Consider the following 21,795-nt stretch of genomic DNA (forward strand, 5'->3'; position numbering starts at 1 on the left):
TTCGATTTACTGAAGAGACGATACCCATGCTAAGTGTCCACCTCATGTGACCTTCCAATCTAATTGCATCCCCCTTTTCTTCTAAGTGCCTGACCTCAGGGCCACTGGCCTGACCTGGACTTGGCCCCACAGAAGGTGTACAGGTGTCCTCCAGGTGATCAGTAGCAATATCTCTTTAGATGCTCAAGTCGGAAACCCAGTTGTCAGACATGACTTTTCCTTTGTGTGTCACATTCAGTCAGTCATCAAACCCATTCGTCCACTTCTTTGATGGCCCTGGAATATGTCCAGTTCCCCCTGTCCTTGGTGGTCGCACACTGATCCGGTCACCCATCATTTCTTGCTGGACCGTGCGATGATCTCCTTACTGGTCTCCCTGCGTCCCTTCTCCCCACTCCCTTGAATCCAGTCTCCGTTCCAGGGGGATCCTCTGAAAACTCAACCTTGGTTTCATACTCTCCCAAGGCCCCCTATCATCTTCATGGTGTAGTTCCAAATTCCTTCACGTACGTGGTTTTTAAGACCCTACGTGGTTGGACTCCTGTTTGCCTCTCTTGCTTTATCCCACACCACTCCCCTGTTCAGTTCTGCTCTCCAGCTTTTTAGGTCACCATTCATTCCATATCCTTTCCCTTCTTGGCCTTAATGCCTAGCTCTCCCTTAAGGGGGATCACTCCCCGGTCCACCTCCCAAATTCACCTGTCTCATTTTGTCCAGTTTTTACTGATCCTACCTTCACGTAGCTGTCACTACATTTCATTATAATCACCTATTTCCTACTTGTTTTCCCCACTGGGGAACCCTGTTCACTATTATCTCCAGTGTGTCAGAGCCAACTTGTACTGACTCCTGAGAGGCAGGTGTCACATCTTTTCCCAGCTCTCTCTGCTCAGTGACATCATGGTAGTAACTTGAAATCGGCCATAGTAGGAGTACTTATACATGGAAATCAACAAATGCTACAAAGCAGTTTGATTGATTGATTGATTGATTGGAAGCCAGTTGTTTAACATTTACCAGCACACAGTGACTGTATCCCTAGCCCCTTCAATACTTGGCATGTAATAGATATTCCATTGATATTGGTTGGCTGAATGAGTGAATGATAGGTTTCCATTTAACCCCAGGTCATCCCAGGGAAATTTTGCTCTGATTTTAATATTTCCCTGCATCTGAGAATGTAGTTGGCTTCATGACTTATGGAACACTGAGAATTGTGTCAGTAATGAGCATTCTCTTTTCTCACTTTACACTGTAAAACTTAAACCCAGATGTCTACCATGTCCCACCGTCGCCCCCCCCACCAATATTTATCAGATTTGGGGTATAATCTTAACATTTGTTTTCTTTTGAATTTCTTGTGTATTTCTTTTTTTCTCAAAGATTTTATTTATTTGAGTGAGAAAGAGAGAGAGCACAAGCAGAGGGAGGGTCAGAGGGGGAGGTAGAGAATCCCAAATAGACTCTTCACTGAGCATGGAGCCCCACATGGGCTCCATCTCACGACCCTGAGATCATGACCTGAGCTGAAACCGAGTCAGATGCCCAACCAACCAAGCCACCCAGGCACCCCATTGTTAATTTCTAATTTGTGTTTTCTTACAATATTTTATGACTATTATAGGCTTCTTTTTTTTTTTAACTTGGAAGTAGAATTTAATAATTGTGAAGTTATTTCCTTTAAGTAATATTAAAAGCTGAGATCCAGAAGTAAATCAATGCCAGGAATAAAGTAATGGTTTATATAAAATGCTGCTGACTCTGAGTTTATTCATTCCAGTGACTTTTTAAATTAATAGATCAATCTTTTTTTTAATTTTAATTCCAGTGTAGTTAACATACAGTGTTATATTAGTTTCAGGTGTACAATATAGTGATTCAGCAATTCTCTACATTACTTAATGCTCACCAGAAGTGTACTCTTTAATCCCCATCACCTATTTCACCCATCCCCCACCCACCTCCCCTCTGGTAACCATCTGTTTGTTCTCTGTAGTTAAGAGTCTGTTTTTTGGCTTGTCTCTTTTTTTTCTCTGTATGTTTGTTTTGTTTCTTAAATTCCACATATGAGTGAAATCATATGGTATTTGTCTTTCTAACTCTGACTTATTTCACTTAACATTGTATTCTCTAGATCTATCCATATTGCTGCAAATGGCAATATTTCATCCTTTCTCATGGTTGAGTAATATTCCTCTCTCTCTCTCTCTCTGTGTGTGTGTGTGTGTGTATACACCACATCTTCTTTAGCCATTGATCTATCAATGGACACATGGGCTGCTTCCCTTAATTTGACTCTTTTAAATAATGTTGCAATAAACATAGCGGTTCATGTAACTCTTTGAATTGGTGTTTTTATATTCCTTGGGTAAATACCCAATAGTTGAATTACTAGATCATATGTAATTTTACTTTTTATTTTTTGAGGATCTCCATACTGTTTTCTACAGTGGCTGCACCAGTTTGCATTCTCACCAACAGTACAAAGGGTTCATTTTTCTCCACATCTTTGCCAACACTTGTTCCTTGTGTTTTTTATTTTAGCCATTCTGACAGGCATGAGGTGATACCTCATTGTGGTTTTGATTTGCATTTCCCTAGTGATGAGTGATGTTGAGCATCTTTTCATGTGTCTGTTGGTCATCTGGATATCTTCTTTGGAGAAATGTCTGTTCAAATCTTCTTCCCATTTTAAAATGGATTATTTGTTTTTTGGATGTTGTGTGTTCATTTTTTTAAGATTTTATTTTTAAGTAATCTCTACACTCAATGTGGGGCTCGAACCTACAATCCTAAGATTAAGAGTTGCATGCTCTGCCGACTGAACCAACCAGGCACCCTAAGTTCTATATTCTTTATATATTTTGAATACTAATCCTTTATTGGATATGTCATTTGCAAGTATCTTCTCCCATTCAGTAGGTTGTCTTTTAGTTTTGTTGATTGTTTCCTTTGCTGTGTAGAAACTTTTCATTTTGATGTAGTCCCAGTAGTTTATTTTTGCTTTTGTTTCCCTTGCCTCTAGAAAAACGTTGCTATGGTTGATATCAGAGAAATTACTGCCTGTGTTCTCTTCTAGGATGTTTATGGTTTCAGGTCTCACATTTAGGTCTTTAATCCATTTTAAGTTTATTTTTGTGTATGGTGTAAGAAAGTGGTCCAGTTTCATTCTTTTGCATGTAGCTGTCCAGTTTTCCCAACACCATTTGTTGAAGAGACTGTCTTTTTCCCATTGCATATTCTTGCCTCCTTCGTCAAGGAGGCATATAAACATGGATTTATTTCTGGGATTTCTATTCTATTCCATTGACCTATGTGTCTGTTTTTGTGGCAGTACCATACTGTTTTAAGCACTACAGCTTTTTAGTAAATCTTGAAATGTGGGATTGTGATACCTCTAGTTTTATTCTTCTTTTTCAAGATTACTTTGGATATTTTGGGTTCTTTCATGGTTCTATACAAATTTTAGGATTATTTGTTCCAGTTCTGTGAAAAATGCTGTTGGTATTTTGATAGGGTTTGCATTAAACCTGTAGATTGCTTTGGGTAGTGTGGACATTTTAACAATATTTGTTCTCCCAATCCATGAGCATAGACTAACTTTCCGTTTGTTTGGGTTGTCTTCAGTTTTTCTCATCAATGTTTTATAGTTTTCAGAGTACAGGTTTTTATCTCCTTGGTAAAGTTTATTCCTAGGTATTTTATTCTTTTTGGTGCAAGTGTAAATGGGATTGCTTTCTTAATTTCTCTTTCTGCTGCTTCATTATTAGTTGATAGAAATGCAATGGATTTCTGTAGATTAATTTTGTATCTTGTGACCTTTATTGTAAGCTTCTTTGAACCCCTTTGGGATAAGGCAGGGTGTGAATATGTACATGTCCTGTCCATGCGTTCATGTCTTGGATATGGATAACTCTTCTATTCATCATTTAGGAAGTAGAAGCACAGTTGGAGGAAGTGAAGAAGAAGTCAGAAAATGAAATCAAGCAGCTGGAAGAAGAGAAAGCAGCCCTAAATGTGAAGCTCCAGAATTCTCTGCTAGAGGTAAATCCCGAATTAATGCAGTGCTTGGGAGTGATGGGTCTGGGTGGGAGTCTTGGCTAACTGAGATGCCAGGAATCTCAGAAATCTGGCCTGACTTCCGTATGTTCAGCATCCTTGGAAGAAAGGAAAGGACTTTGGCCTGACAAGAAATCTGTATTATGGGGCATAAATTTAGCTGCGAGTAACAGCCTGATTTATGGAGGCTTGACAAAGAGGCCTTTAATGTCTCGCATGAAAGGAGGCAGTAGGCTGCTGGGGTGGATTCTGTGTATAAATGACATCAGGCCTGGTATATCTGAGATTCCCACAGTCTCTCCTCCTCCTGGGCTGTGTCCTCACTTTCCTGGGTTTTAGGCGCTTTTGCCTTCATGGACTCCTTCCTCTATTGAAAAAAGAATATCAAAAATTATATTTTATGACTACATTGGCATAAAGATTAATATAGCCAAGCTGTATTTTTACTTTCTGACTTTAAAAGAAATTCAGACATTGTCATGGCCCCTCAAAGGATCGTGGGCCCTAGGCCCTGTGCCCGCTGCGTCTAAGAAGTCAGCTCAGATTCCCCCCAGGCTTGGAAAATGACTGTCACTGCTCCATTGCCAGATCCAAATTTACACCAGGAAACGGGGGCGGGGGGAGCGGGTGATGACCAGGCCTGCCCACTTCATCAGGAAACCACAAGCCTTCACAGAGGGCTCCCACTGACTCCTTCTCCAATGCATTGGTCATATCCGTGTCACCAGGCCAGCCTGGGGAGGCACGGAGGAGGCAGGCAAGGGAGAAAGGAGTAGAGAATGCCTGTAGACCAGCTGAACATCACAGTTTGCTCTGTGGGTCCACCCAGAGACTAAGGTCAAAGTTTAAAAGATCTGTTGGCCATCCTATGGGGGGAACTCCTGGGAGGGACTGGAAACAGGCTTCATTCTTGAGCCTCATTAGACCCCCCAAAATGTGAAGGGGTTCCCTTGCTTCCCCTGCCCTCTCTCACACCTTCCAGATGAGCCCTGAGTCCACCCTCCCCTTAGGAGTCCATGAAATTGGTTCCTCGGGTGCGCCTGGGTGGCTCAATTGGTTAAGCGACTGCCTTCGACTCAGGTCATGATCCTGGAGTCCTGGGATCGAGTCCCGCATCGGGCTCCCTGCTCAGCCGGCAGTCTGCTTCTCCCTCTGACCCTCCCCCCTCTCATGTGCTCTCTCTCTCTCTCTCTCTCTCTCAAATAAATAAATAAATAAAATCTTTAAAAAAAAAAAAGAAAGAAAGAAAAAGAAATTTGTTCCTCAGCCCTGGCTGAGCACTGCAACCTCCTGGGGGAGCTTTTAAGAATCTAGAAGCCGTGTGCAAAACAGTATTGATTGTTTAAAAATACATAGTGGAGTTCAGTCTGGAGACATGCCTGAGAATGACAGAAGGAAATCTGAACCAGGGGTTGTTTCTAGAAGGGAAGGAGGGTGGGAGATCAGGAGAAGCTCGGGGGCCGCAGCTGTATTTGTGATATGTTATCTCTTCGGCTGAGTGATGCGTGTCCACGTTTTGGTTTCCTCCAACCTTTTTTTCTATGTCACAAGTTATCATTTTTCTAGAAGGTGAGCCTGCCATGCCTTGGACTTGCTATATCAGGGGCTCTGGAGGAGCAGTCTTGGTGGAAAGTCTCTGCTCCAGAAGCTCCTGTTCCACCTTAGCCCAAGGTGGCGGCCCAGTGAGGATGCCCATTCCTTTCTCCCTCCTCTTTCCCTCCCTCCTGAGCTGTACTGCCAATTTTCACATTGGATCTGGACTACGCTGCTCTGCAGAGCTTAGGGAGGCTTCACATATGTGTGTGGGACCAGCCCAGTCATCCTTCTGACATGGGACACTGGGGTCCCCCCGCCGACTATTTCTCTAAATGCCCCTGAGAACCCGTCTCTAAAAATGACAAGGGTGAATTTTGCTGAGTGCTTACTTTAGTTAAGGTACTGCCTAAGCGGTTTACATATATTAACTTTTAATCCTCACTACCACTGTACAAGGTAGGTACTATGATTATCCTTGGTTTACAATGAATAAACTGAGGCACAGAGAAGGTAAATCACTTCCTCAAGGTCATACAGGTAAGGACTAGCGGGGCCTGGGATTCAAACCCAGATAATGCGGCTCTGAAGACCCCACTCTTAACCATTATGCCAGTACTCCCTCTAGCACGGTATGCCGCATCTTTGATGACCGAGGATCATATCTACAGATGGCTGGCCTGACCCAGAGGCTGACCTTGACAAAGCGCCTCAGGCCTGCTCTTCATCCTCCATTTCTTCCACGGAGCTAGTGGTGACCTCATCTGGTCCCCCGCTTACCAAAGCTAGAAATGGGAGAGTCAGCCCTGACCTCCTCCATCTTCACCTGGTGTCCCTGCCCTACCCCATCATCACATCCAATCAGTTGTCAAGTCCTATGGGTCCTATCACTAAAGGTTCTCAGTCCCCTCCTCTCCCTTTATCAGACCCCCAGATGGCTTGCCTAGACTCTGTTTTTCTTTACCTCTTGTAGAGGTTACATAAATAATTGCATAGGACTCCCATTTGAATATTTCGCAAGCCTTAGCAAGATGCAGTATAAATAGTTTCGTAATCTTCTTCTTCTATGATATTGCCTGGAGTCTGGCAAGAGCCTTGGCCTGTATCTCCCTGCCTCCACATTCCCCATGGGCCAGCAATTCCCAGAACTAGCCTTCTAAAACCCAAATCTGCTCAAGGCCCCACTCCTCCTTCCCCCAAATCTTTAATTTCCATGTTTTTCATAATTGGGGCCTAGCCCAACCCACCACCACTACCCCCCGGACTCTCTTTCCTTCCCGCCATTCCTGCATGCCGGGTCCCTGACATGGAACTTTCCTCCAGTCTTCACACACATCCTACCTTCCCTCTGCCATTGCACTTGCTATTCCTGCCCCCTGGAATGTCCTTTCTCACCGTCGCCACTGACAGACTCCAGTTTATCCTTCAGCGCCCCTAAAGTGCCCTGGACTCCCCTGGGCAGAGATTTTTGCTGTAAATTCTCTGCAGTAGTATGTGTCTCATAGTAGTTGTTGTGAGGATTAAACAACTTTATACTGTAAAATGCTTAGGTCTGTGCCTGGCACAGAACAAACACACCATTCGTGGTCCTATTATTATTTTGTCTTCTGAATATTGCTGTGATGATAACCATCTACCTGCTGCTTCCGCCATAAGATGATAGCTCCTGGAAGGCACGGGCTATATCTTATTCTCACCCTGTCCCTCTTCCTTTCCTCCTCATACCTGGCATGGGGCCTGAGGAGTGTTAGGTTTCCTACAAAGATTTGTTAGCCACATCTGAGTTTTCCTTATGGTTATTCGCCTTGTTCTTCTCAAAGTCTAGAGCGGAGAAGCCAGTCTGTTTAATCGATACTCTACAGTTAGTTGGCTAATCATCATCATCATAATTAGGGCTATACACTTTAAAAGCACCTTCTAGCCACGCTTTCTTTGGTATAATTCTTAAATATTGTTCCTTTTCTTTACCAACTAACTTTTTAAAAAAAGAACGAGAGTGGGGCGCCTGGGTGGCTCAGTCATTGGGCGTCTGTCTTCGGCTCAGGTCATGATCCCAGGGTCCTGGGATCGAGCCCTGCATCAGCCTTCCTGCTCACTCCCCCTGCTTGTGTTCCCTCTCTCGCTGTGTCTCTCTCTGTCAAATAAAAAGAAAAAAAAAGAAAGAGAATGATCTTCCAGGAATGGTCTGAAAGCCAAGGAAAACCACCCTACAGTTCCCATATAGGTGTACTGATGTGCATAATTTAAAAGGAAGTATAGAGGGCACCTGGATGGCTCAGATGGTTAAGCGTCTGCCTTCAGCTCAGATCATGATCCCAGGGTCCTGCGATCGAGTCCCACATTGGGCTCCCTGCTCCTTGGGAGCCTGCTTCTCCCTCTGCCTCTCTCTCTCTGTCTCTCATGAATAAATAAATAAAATCTTTAAAAATAAATAAATAAATAAAAGGAAGTATAGAGTATGATACACCTGCCAGGCTCATCCTTTCTAGGAAGATGAAGCAACCAGCCAATTAGAAATGGCTTTTCCAGAAACACTTTTAGAAGCTGTCTAATGGGGCACTGTCCCCAGAACAAATTGACCCGGGAGAATGGTTTCGCAGATTAATGACCCCATCAGTAGACGGGGCTCCGTTTCATTACTAAGTGTTTCTTTTCTTCTATTTTAGGTTTTAAGACTGGAAGAATTTATCCAACAGAATAAGGTGCGTCCCGGAAAAGGCAAAGAAAGGCCCCAGGGATTGGACTGCCGGCACTGCAGCATTTTCGAGACCCAGGTAACCTCTGGTTTTTTTTCTGCTTTCATTAAGGATATTTCCCTTCTCTCAGCGCTTATCATCCCTCGTGACACATGCTGTCATTAATGGGCTTTTGCATCTCCCCCCTCAGAGCTGCCAAAGCGTCTGAAAAAAAAAAATCACCACAAAATCCATTTGCAAAAACCATGAGGAAAATAGAGTTCTGGGTAATTATCCGCGTGGTTTGAAAAAGAGCAGGGCGTGTCAGATGCAGTCTTCCCTCCCTCGTTGAGAGCAGCTTGCCTGGCAGATAACAGGCTCGGTGCCTAGGGGCGCCTGGATGGCTCAGATGGTTAAGCGTCTGCCTTTGGCTCAGGTCATGATCCCAGGGTCCTGGGAGCGAGCCCCGCATTGGGCTCCCTTCCCAGCCGGGAGCCTGCTTCTCCCCCTCCCTCTGCTTCTCCCCCTGCTCATGCGCGCGTGCTCTCTCTCTCTCTCTCTGTATCTCTGTTTCTCAAATGAATAAATTAAAAAGTCTTAAAAAAAAAAAAGGCTCCGTGCCTACAGGCGGCCTTGGGTTCTGCCTGGCAGGAAGCATAGTGATAACGCCCCTGGCCACCCTCTGCCTCCAAGATACCAGCCACCCTCACGCTGGCCCTTCCGGCGAGGCTGCCCTTTCAGGGACCCTGCTCCAGGGCGGAAGCCGGTTCCTGTGTGTCCTCTGCCCTCTCACCATAAGCCATTTTATGTTCCTAGGGCCACCATAATGAATCTCCACACACTTGGTGGCTTAAACCACAGCAAGGTGTGGTCTCACAGTTTTGGAGGCTAGCCGCCCCAAATCAAGGTGTCGGCAGGGTTGGTTCCTCCCGGCGGCTGAGAGGGAGACTCTCCTGCGTGCCTGTCTGCCGGCTTCTGATGGTTGCTGGCAATCCGAGGCGTTCTGCGGCTTGCGGATGCCTCACTTCCCGCTCTGGCTCTGTCCTCTCGGGGCCTTCTTCCCTGTGCATCTGCGCCTCTGGGTCTTCACAAGGCATTCGTCTAAGGACACCGGGATCCTTGGTTAGGGTCCACCCTGATCCAGTAGGACCTCGCCTTAACTAATTGCATCTGCAGAAGCTTCTATGCAAATAGGGTCACATGAACCGGTACTGGAGGCTAGGACTTCAGTATATCTTCCCGGGGCCACAGTTTAAGGCAGAACATAAGCATTCTTTTTAACATTTGCTGCATGATGTCAAACCCATAAATAATTCCCGTGAAGTTGGCATTTGAGTGTCCTGGCTTCAGTGATCCTCTTGATTCAGCTTCCCTGTTAATTAACCTTTGCAGCTGGAGCCAGCAAAAGCCCACCACTGTAACAGTTTATTTTGTTACTGTCCCGGATTTTCAGTCCACTTCATATTCCAGGTGGGAAAACACACGTAAGTGAGTCTGAATCTCACTGCTTCGTCCTCGTCCAACTCTTATTCCCCGTGTCCATGTGCCTGAGTGTCGACAGGAACTGCAGTTTCTCTCCCTCGACCCCAGACTTCCAGAGCTTGAGCTCTGGTCCCGCCAACAGCCCCCAAGGCCCGCCCCACTGGAATGACCCCTACTTAACCACATATTCACCGGGGTAAAAATGAGCCAGAAATCTGGTGGACATCGATGTGAATGACAACATTTGTATGGGACCCGGTCAGCTCTAGAACGTCGTCCCCATCTATTACTTCTTTGGAGTCTTCCAACAACCCTGTAATGCACTCATTTTACAGAGGAAGAAACTGAGGCCCAGAGCAGTTGTGTGACTTGCCCATGGTCACAGGCATGTCAGCAGCCAGGACAGGACAGAACCGCTGGGTCTGTGGCTCTGAGCCCCAACTCTCCTTGTGAGGGTATCAACACATGCCCAGGATGCCTCCCAGATAAAACAGACCTCAGCTCTGTCTTGGGGTTGAGGAGGGCAGCCAGGGTGCCCTGTGTTTCCCATCTGATGCCCAGAGTGGGGGAGAATCCTTGAGTAGCTCTCTTTGCCCCCCCATAAGCCTGCCTGAGAAGACTAACAGAGCAGACCTGCACCTTCCTCGATGGGGCTGGTCCTTCCTGATCTGGGGCCACGCATCCTTCCTGATGGGGTCTGCCTGAGATGTATGCAGATATTTTCATCCTCCCTCAGTTTCTGAAGAACCAGCCTCATGAGCTAGCATTCCGCTGGAAGAGCTCCTGGCCCCGGAGACAGCTGAACTTTCCACCAGCACCCGATGGCATTTTCTGGAAAGATTCTTTCTCAAATATTCAACTATTTCTCAGCTCCTCACAGTGACTGTGGCAGGGAGATGGGACAGAGTTGACTGGGCTCCTGAGTAATGAGATCCAGTGAAAATAAAGTTGATAAGCTCAGGAACATTGTGCATCGGCTGGGTTTTCAGGGGAGAATACACACACCTAGAAGTTCTAGGTATGTCCCAGGGCAGATGAACAAGGGTCGGAGCTGTTATGGTGGCTCAGGCTTTCTCTGTCTCGTCCCCAGCCTCTACCCACCAAATGCTAGTAGCATCTCCCCAATAAAAATGTCCCAGCCAAAAATGTCTCCAGATGTTGTCCAATGTCTCCTGGGGACAAAATTATCCCCAATTGAAAACCTCTGATGTAATTAAAAATCCTGAGGAAGTTCAAAATACAAGTGCATGTTGACAACCATAGGTTGGTTCACCATGAAACTTGGCTCTCCTCCCGCCCTCCTTGGTCTAGAACATTGTCCCTCATGAGCCCGGTTTCTAGAGAGTGGTACACACCCCTCCTAGGGTGTGTGTGAATTGCACATGGAACCTCAGGGAACATCAGTTCCATTTGATTCAACTCTACATGCACGTTATTTATTCATTCCACAGTCATTTGTGGAATACCTAGGATGGGCCAGCCTCTGAGCTAGACGCTGGAGGAGAGAAGCATTCATAAACCGACAGCTTTAAAACCAAGTGAACATTTAGTAATAGAATTAAACATCTGGTGCTGTGTTTCCTAATTAGGCAACTATTATGTGCTTTGCAGGTATAGTTTGTTCTCTTAAATTGTTTTCTTTTCAAATAATTAATCCATATATGCGGCACAGAATTTAAAGGTATATAAAGGCATACAGTGAAAAGCCTCCCTCCTCTCCCTAGTTCCCTGTCTGGTTTTGTTGTATTTTATCTCTTCTTGTATATCTGCTCAGAGCTATATACCATGCATATGCAAGCATAATTATGAATATATATTTTTTTCTACAAATGGTAGCATACTGGCCTGTGCTCTACTTTTTCTACCTTAAATTTCCATAGCTTGGAGGTTGCAACACATCAGTACACGTCCACATCAACCTCATTTGTTTGAAAGAACAACTACCCAGTATCCCCTGTACAAAAAACTATAATATATTTACTCTTTCCCTTATGATAGATATTTAGGTTGTTTTTCTCCATTACAAATGCTGCTTCAGTGGATAGCTCTGTAGGCGGATATAGTGTAGTATAGTTAGGCAAGCCCCCCCCCCACCCCGCCCGCCCCAAACAGACCCCTGGGCTCTTACTGGCTGGACAATCTTGGGCAAATGATTTAAAGTCTCTTTGCTTGAGCCTCCTCATCTGTAAAACTGGGGCAATGATATCACCTACCTCAGAGGGCTTTTGTGAGGCCGAAATGAATTAATATACGTACAGTGTCGGAAAGCATGTGCAAATGCTCGGTGGGTGCTAACTCGTGATTGTAGAATTTTCCGGGTCCAGCGGCACGTGCGTCTCTAACTTTGATAGTCATGCCCCATTGCTTTCCACTGGTGACGTCCCAGTGCACACTCCCAACGGCAGCACGTGTGACTGTTTCCCCACAACCTGGCCAACGTGGTGCATTATAAAACTTCCGCAATATGACCCATCAGAGAAAATTTGGAATTTAGTTCAAATGTTTTTGGCAAGCCGACTATATGCCAGCCGAGCGAGTCGAAGCTTGGCTTAGGTCCTAGAGATACAAAGTCCTAGCGAGTTTCTCAGGCTGGTGGAGAGGCTGTGTGAGCGGCCCCCTGTGGCGCAGACAGAGCAGGCCCTCCACGCGGACAGACCTACAAGGGCCCATAAAATTTAAGTTTGTTCAAGACTCGGGAGTTTTGGTTTAGGCCATTGGCTCTTCTGCCAAAGCACTGCAGTGAGTCAAGAGAGATATAAATAATAATGTCACTTGAGAGCCGAGCTATTTTCACTCCACTCCCAGAACATACAGAGAGAGGGTTGCCAAGCCTGGGTGTGGCTCTGTCCCAGGCACAGTTAGCTGGGACTTTGCTGAACCTTTTGTCCTGATCTCTCATGGCAAGTCTCTTTGATTCTCTTAGATACATAGTTTTTTTCATTGGTTTTCAGAAAACCACATCAGTCTTGGTAACTCTGAAGGGAAACTTTTTTTCTGGAAGACTCCTTTGGTGCCTGGGTCACAGTGAGCTGAGGCAAAAAAAGGTTGAAGTTTCCACAGATGCTCATGCCTGTACCTCTTTCCAGAAGAAAAAAGAGTCGTTGGTGATTGTTCTTATTCAGGTCTTTTTGCCTCACCAAATATTTATGCATGGTGTCTCTGCAGGCTATGGTGGCTGGATGCTGGGGTCAATAAGGCCCAGTCTCGGTCCTTGGAGGGTTCCATTTCTAGCGGGAGAAATAAGTATTTACTCAAATAATCACTTGGTACGATAGTCACTGTAATAATGGCAGGAAGATTCTTTGCAGCCAAGATGAGAGAGGCAGGTGTCTGCCCAGGGGAGTCCAGGAAGCTTCCACAGAGCGGTGACATCTGCTGCCATCTGCCTGGACCCTGAAAGTTGAAGGTGACTTCCCCAGGGAGGGACTAGGCAGGGGGAAGGAGCGCAGTGAAAAGTCCCAAGGTAAAATCCCCGAGGCCTGGAGGAAGGGAGACGAGGGGCGCCCTGAAGCTCTCCCCGGCCTGGGAAGGGTCCCCGGCTCACAGGGGGCCCCATGCACTTTGCAGGGCAGGCTGGCACCTTGTGGCATACCCGCTGGATCATAGGAATCCAAGGGTGTCAGCTATCTTGGGGGTGGGCAGACAGACAACCACCAAGCCCTCGAACAACTGTGGTGAGCCCTCTGTGTGGTGTGAGTAGAGGGGTCTGCTTCTGTCTGACCTGGAACAAGGCAGGCTGCCCTGAAGACTGACTCTGTGGAGAGATTCTTGGCTGAGAATCGAGCTGAGATTTGCTGAACCTGGGAAGACAGCATAGGGCTGGCAACAGCTCCGGTCGGAGGATTAGGGCATGGATTCCACCCCAGCTTTCCCCCAGACCTGTTTGGGGGACCTCAGGCAAGTCCCAAAAGCTGAGACCAGGGCGCCTGGCTGGCTCAGATGGTTAAGCGTCTGCCTTCGGCTCAGGTCATGATCCTGGAGTCCCGGGATCGAGTCCCGCATCGGGCTCCCTGCTCGGCGGGGAGTCTGCTTCTCCCTCTGACCCTCCCCCCTCTCATGTGCTCTCTCTCTCTCATTCTCTCTCTCAAATAAATAAATAAAATCTTTAAAAAAAAAAAAAAAAAGCCGAGACCAGTTTCCTCATTACTGTGAGTAGCAGACACAGACCAGGCCCTGACTGTGTGCCAAGAACAATGTACAGAGCCCCACAACAACCCTGACAGACCTCATTTTACAGGTAGAGAAACTGAGGCCCATGCTCCAAACCATGACGCCATACTGCTTCTCTTTAGTAAAATGGCGGTGATAATCCTTACTGGGCTCCACACCCAGAGACCTGTGGTAATGAACCGAAGAACATATATGAAGGCACTTTTCAAAACTGTTCAAGAATCTATAAATGTAAGATGACTTTATAGTATCTATGACAATCCCCTGTAATCATTTCCACAAAACCCCATTGCATTAGGTGTTCTATTTTAAGATGTACATAATGCTACCTTTGAAGGATTGTCAATTGAACTTGAGAATGACTTTGAATATTCCCTTCCAGGAGATTTTCTGGGCGTGGGTGTTCCCTTAAAATAGAAACAATCTAGAAGAGGTTAATGGGCTGGGAGATGAAAGATGAAGACCTAAAGTGAACGCAGGTTTAAAATAACCAGCCAGCTCTTTGCTTGGGACAAGTTGGGAGGAGGCTTTGGTGATGGACGGTTGGAGGAGAACAGAACTATTTGTTTTTCTTTTTTTTTTTTTTTTTAAGATTTTATTTTTTTTATTTGCGAGAGAGAGAATGAGAGACAGAGAGCATGAGAGGGAGGAGGGTCAGAGGGAGAAGCAGACCCTCTGCTGAGCAGGGAGCCTGATGTGGGACTCGTTCCTGGGACTGCAGGATCATGACCTGAGCCGAAGGCAGTTGCTTAACCAACTGAGCCACCCAGGCGCCCACAGAACTATTTGTTTTTCTGTGCACACTTTATGCCCAGGCCACTTTGGCCCTGGACAGAGAGTTGTGGGCGGAACCAGAGCAAGCAGGAGTGTGAATGAGGGGCGGATAACTCCGAATACACCAGGAGTGGCTCAGGGTCGTTCCTGGGAGGAACTCACTGAGATCCCAAGCAGATAACCAGGGAAGGGGCAGCTGGAGAATCTGTTCCATTTGAAGGTCAGAGAAGAGTGCGCCATTGACATGAGTATTAGTGAGCTTGAAAGCACTCGTTCAGCCAACTGTTGATCTCCAAGTTCATGTCCATTTGTGAAATATTCCGATGGCACCCTGGTGCCTCTTGAATGATATACTTTGATCTCAAATGCCAGGTACACAGGTAGGGGGAGAGAGGAGGGAAATATTTTTGACATTTATATGGTCTGTTGGTCCCCCTGCTGAACCATAAGTTTGCTGAAATCAAGAACTATGTGCTCTTGGGGCGCCTGGGTCGCTCAGTCCTTAAGCGTCTGCCTTCGGCTCAGGTCATGATCCCAGGGTCCTGGGATCGAGCCCCACATTGGGTTCCCTGCTCCGTGAGAAGCCTGCTTCTCCCTCTCCCACTCCCCTTGCTTGTGTTCCCTCTCTCGCTGTGTCTCTCTCTGCCAAATAAATAAATAAAATTAAAAAAAAAAAAGAACTAGGTGTTCTTAATCTTTATCCTTCCAGCACCTAATACACCTGTATGTGGCAGATGTTTAGCACCATCTTGTACACAACTGATACATGATGTGACAATTGAATGAATGGAATTCATTAAGGGTATCATTTTGAGTCCTAGTAGTCAAAGGTTAGATTAGGAATCCTTCAAAAATTAGTCTTGGCTGGAGGATGATTTAGAAGAACACTGGGGTCCTTTCCAATTACTTGTGGAGGGAGAGGAGGATTCACCTTTTTTTTAGAAAGAATGCCCCTGTCTCTGGTCCTGGGGGATGGAAAAAAAGTGAATAGACAGAAAGGATTCCTTAGTTCGCCTCCCTGTTGATTAGGAAAACAACCTTCGTCTCTCGGGTTGATCTTGTCTGTCTCACAGATATTTCTCATAGCACGTTTGTACAACATGGTTTAAACTCACACCCAGTTAAGTCCCGATGCTGGCATCTGGGGATCTTGCCAACGTGGTGGTGGTGAGTACCACTGTGGTCGCATGAAATCACAGGGCAGGCAGCGGGACAGCCCAGGGGTCCAGTCCTCATGCCACCCTCCAGTGGCCATGTGACCTGAAGCAAGTCGCTGGACTACCTCTCTGATCTCACATCTCATCTGTAACCCAAGGACGGTAGTGTCTTTCCTGCCCACCTTACAGAGTCCTGGGCACCCATCCGTCAATGTATGGAAATAGAAAAATGGGATGCAGCTGGGAGCCGATGTAGTCATCCCGGTGCATCATCAGTTTTTTATAGCGTCTTCCACCCTCTCCTGTTTCTGGACTCCTGCCCAGGATGCCTTTAAATATATCAGTTGTTAAGGTGGCCCAGAAATTACATCCTGTGCGTTTCCTTTCACGGCCCTCACAGTGGCTCAGAGTACATTTGAAATTCTTTTTCATCTCTATGATAACTTTCGTGAGCTCTTTGTCCATTATTCATATTGCTTCAAGTTCCTTCTCCTCTTTTCCTTGATCAGGCTCCATGTGTCTTTTCAAAAAGCCAGCTTTCAGATGCGTTGTGCGGATCTCTTCTTTTCTATGTCATTAATTTTGTCTTTTGTATCTCTTTCCTTCTGCTTACTTGGGGTTTATTCTCTTATGCTTTTTCTAACTTCTTGAATGTTTTCTAATAGATACAGTGAAGGCTGTGAATTTCCCTCTAAGTGTATGTCTTTAGCTGTATCCCAGAGTTTACTTTTTTAAACCTACTTTCTTCTTGCTTTCTAATTTTATTGCATTGTCATCATCAGTCACATCATCTGTAGAATGTCAACATCTGGAACGGTGGTGAGATTTACTTGTAGACTTCTGTGGGGTCTGTAGGGTCATTTTTTTTAAGATTTTTATTTATTTATTTGAGAGAGAGAGAAAGAGAGAGCCAGGGGAGGAGCAGAGGGAGAGGGACCAGCAGACTCTGCACTGAGCACGGTGCCTGACGCAGGGCTTAATCTCATGACCCTGAGATCATGACCTGAGCTGAAACCAAGAGTCAGACACTTAACCGACTGAGCCACCCGGGCACCCCCGTGGGGCCATTTTCAAATGTTCCCTATGTGATAGAAAAAAACATATATTCTCAGTTTGGTCATTTAAGTATATAATTGACCTTTGGACAATGCTAGTATTAGGGGTACGAACTCCCTGCATAATTAAAAATCTGCATGTAACTTTTGACTCTCCAAAAACTTAACTACTAATGACCTACCGTTGACCAAGAAGCTTTACCGATAACATAGTCAATTAACACATATTTTATGCATTCTTTTTTTTTTTTAAAGACTTTTGAGAGAGAGAATGAGAGAGAGAGAGCACATGAGAGGGGGGAGGGTGGAGGGAGAAGCAGACCCCCCGCCGAGCAGGGAGCCCGATGCGGGACTCGATCCCGGGACTCCAGGGTCATGACCTGAGCCGAAGGCAGTCGCTTAACCAACTGAGCCACCCAGGCGCCCCAACACATATTTTAAAGTAAGCTAGAGAAAAGAAAATATTTTAAAAATCATAAGGAAGAGAAAATACATTTATAATACTGTACTGTATTTACTGAGAAAAAAATCCACAGATAAGGACGCTCGCAGTTCAGATCGATGTTGTGCAGGGGTCGACTGTATATTTGAATTACAGCTTTGTGATACATTCATCGTATAATCTTAGAGAACTTGCATATCTTCTCCTGCCTCAGTTTTGTCCCCTTTAAAATGGTATGATACTGCCCATCTCATAGAGTTGAGGGCCTGGGAACACTTAGCACCATATAAATGTTAGCACTGATTAGTATTTTTTTTTTAGCTCTTAGGTTTAGCTTATTTATTTTTATTTTTATTTTTTAAATTTTATTTTATTTTATTGTGTTATGTTGGTCACCATACAATACATCATTAGTGATGTATCTTGTTGTTCAAATCTTCTACATCCTAGCTCATTTTGTTTACTTAATATATCAGTTCTGAGAGGTGGTTATTAAATTCTCCATTACATTTGTAAATTTACCCATTTCTTCTTACAGTTCTGAACATTTTGCCTAGTTTTTGGGCTTTATTGTTAGATGCCTACAGGTTTATTATTAGTTTTAGTGAATGATTCCTTTTATCAGGATAAATAATGTGTTGAACTTAGCCAGATCATGTTTGCCATGATTACTGATACCCTTAGGGTTGTTTTGCCAACATATTTTGTGCTTTCTATTTACCAATACTTCTTTATAACCTCTGATTTCCCTTTAGAAACCTGGACCAATTAATTTTAATAATTACATATGTATTTATATTGTAGTATTATGCTATTTTGATTCGTTGCTGTTGTTCCGCATTCACCATGCCATTTTCCCTGTATTATCCGGAACATGTATTTATAACAGGTGTCTCACAAAGCTGTTTTGCTTAGACTGTGATATCTGCTTCTGGGCTTTATAGGAATTGGGAGTTATCCAAGATACTTTGAATGCCCCAGATACCTGAAAGTGGGAGGCAAAGGTGGGCCTTTTAGCTTACGGTCCACACGGAGATTGCAAGCTGGTCAATGACATCATTTTTGAAAGTACACAGCAATGAACCAAACTCACTGGGCCCTGCAATGAATAGCATGTCAGCCGGCTGGATTTTAGTACCCAGTTGCACACACTAAAGAGAAAGGATTCAGGCAAAGGAAAATGACCATGCAGCATGATCTCAATTACTGCTGGAGGATTTATAACATTTTAAAAACCATACCTGGGATTACTTTTACCTTCCAGAAAGGGAGAAAGAGAATACTCCTATGACTAATACAAAGCAGAAAAAAACTTTCATCTGTTTTATTGATTGCTGAGTCTCTGGAACAGTGCCTGGCATATAGTAAATGCCAAAAAATATTTGTGAGCAAATTACGGTCGCAAAAAAATAATTGTTACGGGACCTTTAAGAGCAGAGAGTATAATTGCAACAGAAGAGTTGTGAAGGCTTCATGGAGGAAGTGGCAGTTGAGTAGGGCTTTGAAGGATTAGTAGGATCTAGAGATTAAAGAGTGCATGAGACAGGGTTTGGTCAGAGAAACAGACTACTAAAAATGATACAGAAAACGGGACTCATTTTAGAAAAACATGGCATCATTGTGGGAGTCAGGTAAACACTCTATATTCAACTGTTGCATCCCCGTCCAGTGTCAGGCCTACAGTGGGCCTACACCTGGGTGGGCAGTCAGAAGCAAAGAAGGACGGATGTGGAATGGGGAAGACCAAGGATGAATGTAGCCCATGAGGCTGAGCTTGAATGGTATTGGTTTCTGAAGCCGATGAGCCTCCAGCCCCAAGGATTTAGGTGACCTGTAGGAGAATCCAGCGTCCTTCCTCATAGAGCTAAACATGCCCTGGGCCCAGGAAATGGAGAAGCCTATGGAGGGTCCAGCGGGAGATGGAGGAGCTGAGAGCCCTAGGCAGCCCAGACCAACCAGGTGAGCCAGCAGATCGGCAACGAAGCACATGAGCTGCCACAGCACCTGATGTCCTGCAGCAAGCATCCAAGCAGGAGAAGAAAAAGGCACACCCATCTTCCAGATCTTACACAAAGTCACATGGTCCAGAATTATGCAGGGAAGGAAAGCCTGGAAAAGGTAGTTCTGGCTTAGCTAAGTTGACCCAGGGCACATCGCTCCAGAAGGGAAGAGGAGGGCTTTAATAGGAGGGGTGTGGGAGGCAGAGGGAACTCTTACTCTCTGATGGGCCATCACCTCTGGGCACCCTTCCACGGGCCCTCCCGGGCAAGATGGGTGATGACTTTCTGAATGTCATCTCCACCCTGTCTCTGGAAGCGAGCGCTCTAGCATCACATGGTATCTGCTACATTTAGAGACAACACAAATGACTCAAACAGAACTTGGAACTTAAGACTCATCAAGGCACAAAGGGCACCTGAGCAGAGCTGGGAAACACCCAACTCTGGGCCATGGGATGTAGTGGGAGCATGAGGTGAGTGTGGGAGAAAAGGGCCTCCCTGCTCTCTGAGAGATTTGTTTGGGTTTGTTCATGTGTTGTTTACTGAGTGTCCTCCATGTGCCACACACTGTTTCTAGGAACCAGGGAAACAGCAAGGAACAGAGTAGAATCCCTGCCCCCATGCAGCTTACCTTCCAGGGAGGGAAACAGTGAAAGAGGAGACACATAATTGACATTAGGCCACAATCTGTATTTTGAGGAAGACATAGAGCAAGGTGGGAGAAAGAGAGAGGGCTGGTATTTTAGAGAAAGTGATCAGAGAACAATAAACCCGGGCAATATTAATTTGAGTATTCACTGTGTAGCTAATACTATTTCAAAGACTTTATATTTATTGGTTTATTTAATCCACGACAGCCTAATTTTCCCAAGGTTACATCCTTAAGAAGAAGAAGAACTGGGATTTAAACATAGGTGTCTGGTACCAGAGCCCAGGATTTAAGTCAGGGAAGGTCTCTCGGTTGTGGTGAGTGAAGTGAGGGAGCAAGGCATGCAAATATTACAATGAAGAGCATTGCAGGCAGTGGAACTGCCAGTGCAAAGGCCCTGGGGCAGGTGCATGCTTGTTGTTTGGGGAGGGTGAGACCAAGAGTTCAGATCTGGACATTTGGCAGTTTGAGAAGCTTATTAAGCACCCAAGTGATATCTGGAGGACAGTTGGATATTCGAGTCCAGACTTCAGGGTAAAGCTTGGAAATAGATTAAATTTGTTTGTCATCAGTATTCATAGAACTATATGAGATGCTAGTGAGAGAGAGATGGGGAGTGAGAGAGAGAAGTCCAAGGACTAAAGTGTGGGGCAGAAGAGCAGGTGGCTTGAGCAGAAGAGACTAAGAAGGGGCAGCTGGTGACAGAGGAGGAAACCCAGGAGAGAAGACTGCATGCAGGAGGGAGTGACCAGATATTTCCAGTCCTGTAGGGAGGCTCAGTTAGCTGAAGCCCAAGGAGTGACCATTGGATTTGGCAACACGGAAATCATCATTGGCCTTGACGTTGGTGACCTTTAATAGACAGTATAATACCTGGAAGGGCAACCAAAACAATTTCATGCCAGGTTGAGAGGGAATGGGAGCCCCATGCCCCATCCTCCAGCCTCAGCTCTGCCCCTTCTGAACTCTGTGGGCCCCAGGGACATGTCCCAAGGTCTCTGGAGAACAAGTTGAAAACCACAGATGTAACCAACCCCTTTGTTTTACAGTTGATGAAGTTCTGGGCCAGAAAAGGGAAGAGACTGGCTCAAGGCCATGCAACTACTTAGTGGAAACTCCAGGCTGCAATTTATCATTATTTAATGAGATTTGCCAGTGAAGACATCTGTTCCTAGCCTGTCTTATTATAGTGTGTTCCATAGACAGTGGTTACTGTAACACGTAGACAAATCAAAAGAAGAAAGTCTTTTTCACCTTTTGTCTCTGTGGAAAGGGGAGAATGATAACATGAACAAATTCAATTCATAGAAAACTCCTAGGCCTCAGTGTTCACTCATGGTTTCCATATTCTCCTCCTACCACACCCCGTTTCTCAACACGTATGGTCATTCAGTAGGTTCCATGTTCTCTGATCTTATGTCCTGAGATGTCACAGGCTGCCATCTTAAAATGGGCATCGTAATAATAGCAGTTGTTCACACGGACCAGTAGCTGTTGCTAGCAGTGTTCTCTGATCCTCTTAGCAACCCCAGGGTCAGACCGCCTGATTGAATGTCCCATTTCCACCACTCACTGATGGTGGGACCCTGGACAGGTTCCCTACTGTCTCTGTGCTTGAGTTTCATCAGCTGTGTGAAGCGCTTGGTCAATGGAAGACAGGATACAGGGATACGGGCTCCTAAGCCAGGCACTGTACTAGACATTGAATCGTCCCAGGCCTTATCATGCCAGGCCTGTGGACTGTGCACCAATTGTGGATCACTGGGGACTCTTTCTCCTCTGCTCTCTGGTTTGATAAG

At 45.4% G+C, this 21,795-nt stretch overlaps 1 protein-coding gene across 1 annotated transcript in view; it reads left to right on the forward strand.

Moving 5' to 3' along the window:
• The window catches only part of FAM184B (family with sequence similarity 184 member B), a 148,221-nt gene that overhangs the window by 91,030 nt on the left and 35,396 nt on the right, over positions 1 to 21,795 (forward strand). Inside the window, exons 6-7 of the mRNA XM_044912765.1 lie at positions 3,934 to 4,044; positions 8,259 to 8,366. Coding sequence (XP_044768700.1) covers positions 3,934 to 4,044; positions 8,259 to 8,366 — 219 coding nt within the window. The remainder of the gene's footprint in view (positions 1 to 3,933; positions 4,045 to 8,258; positions 8,367 to 21,795) is intronic.

The sequence above is a fragment of the Neomonachus schauinslandi genome, chromosome 2 (genome assembly GCF_002201575.2).
Source record: "Neomonachus schauinslandi chromosome 2, ASM220157v2, whole genome shotgun sequence".
Taxonomy (NCBI): Eukaryota; Metazoa; Chordata; class Mammalia; order Carnivora; family Phocidae; genus Neomonachus; species Neomonachus schauinslandi.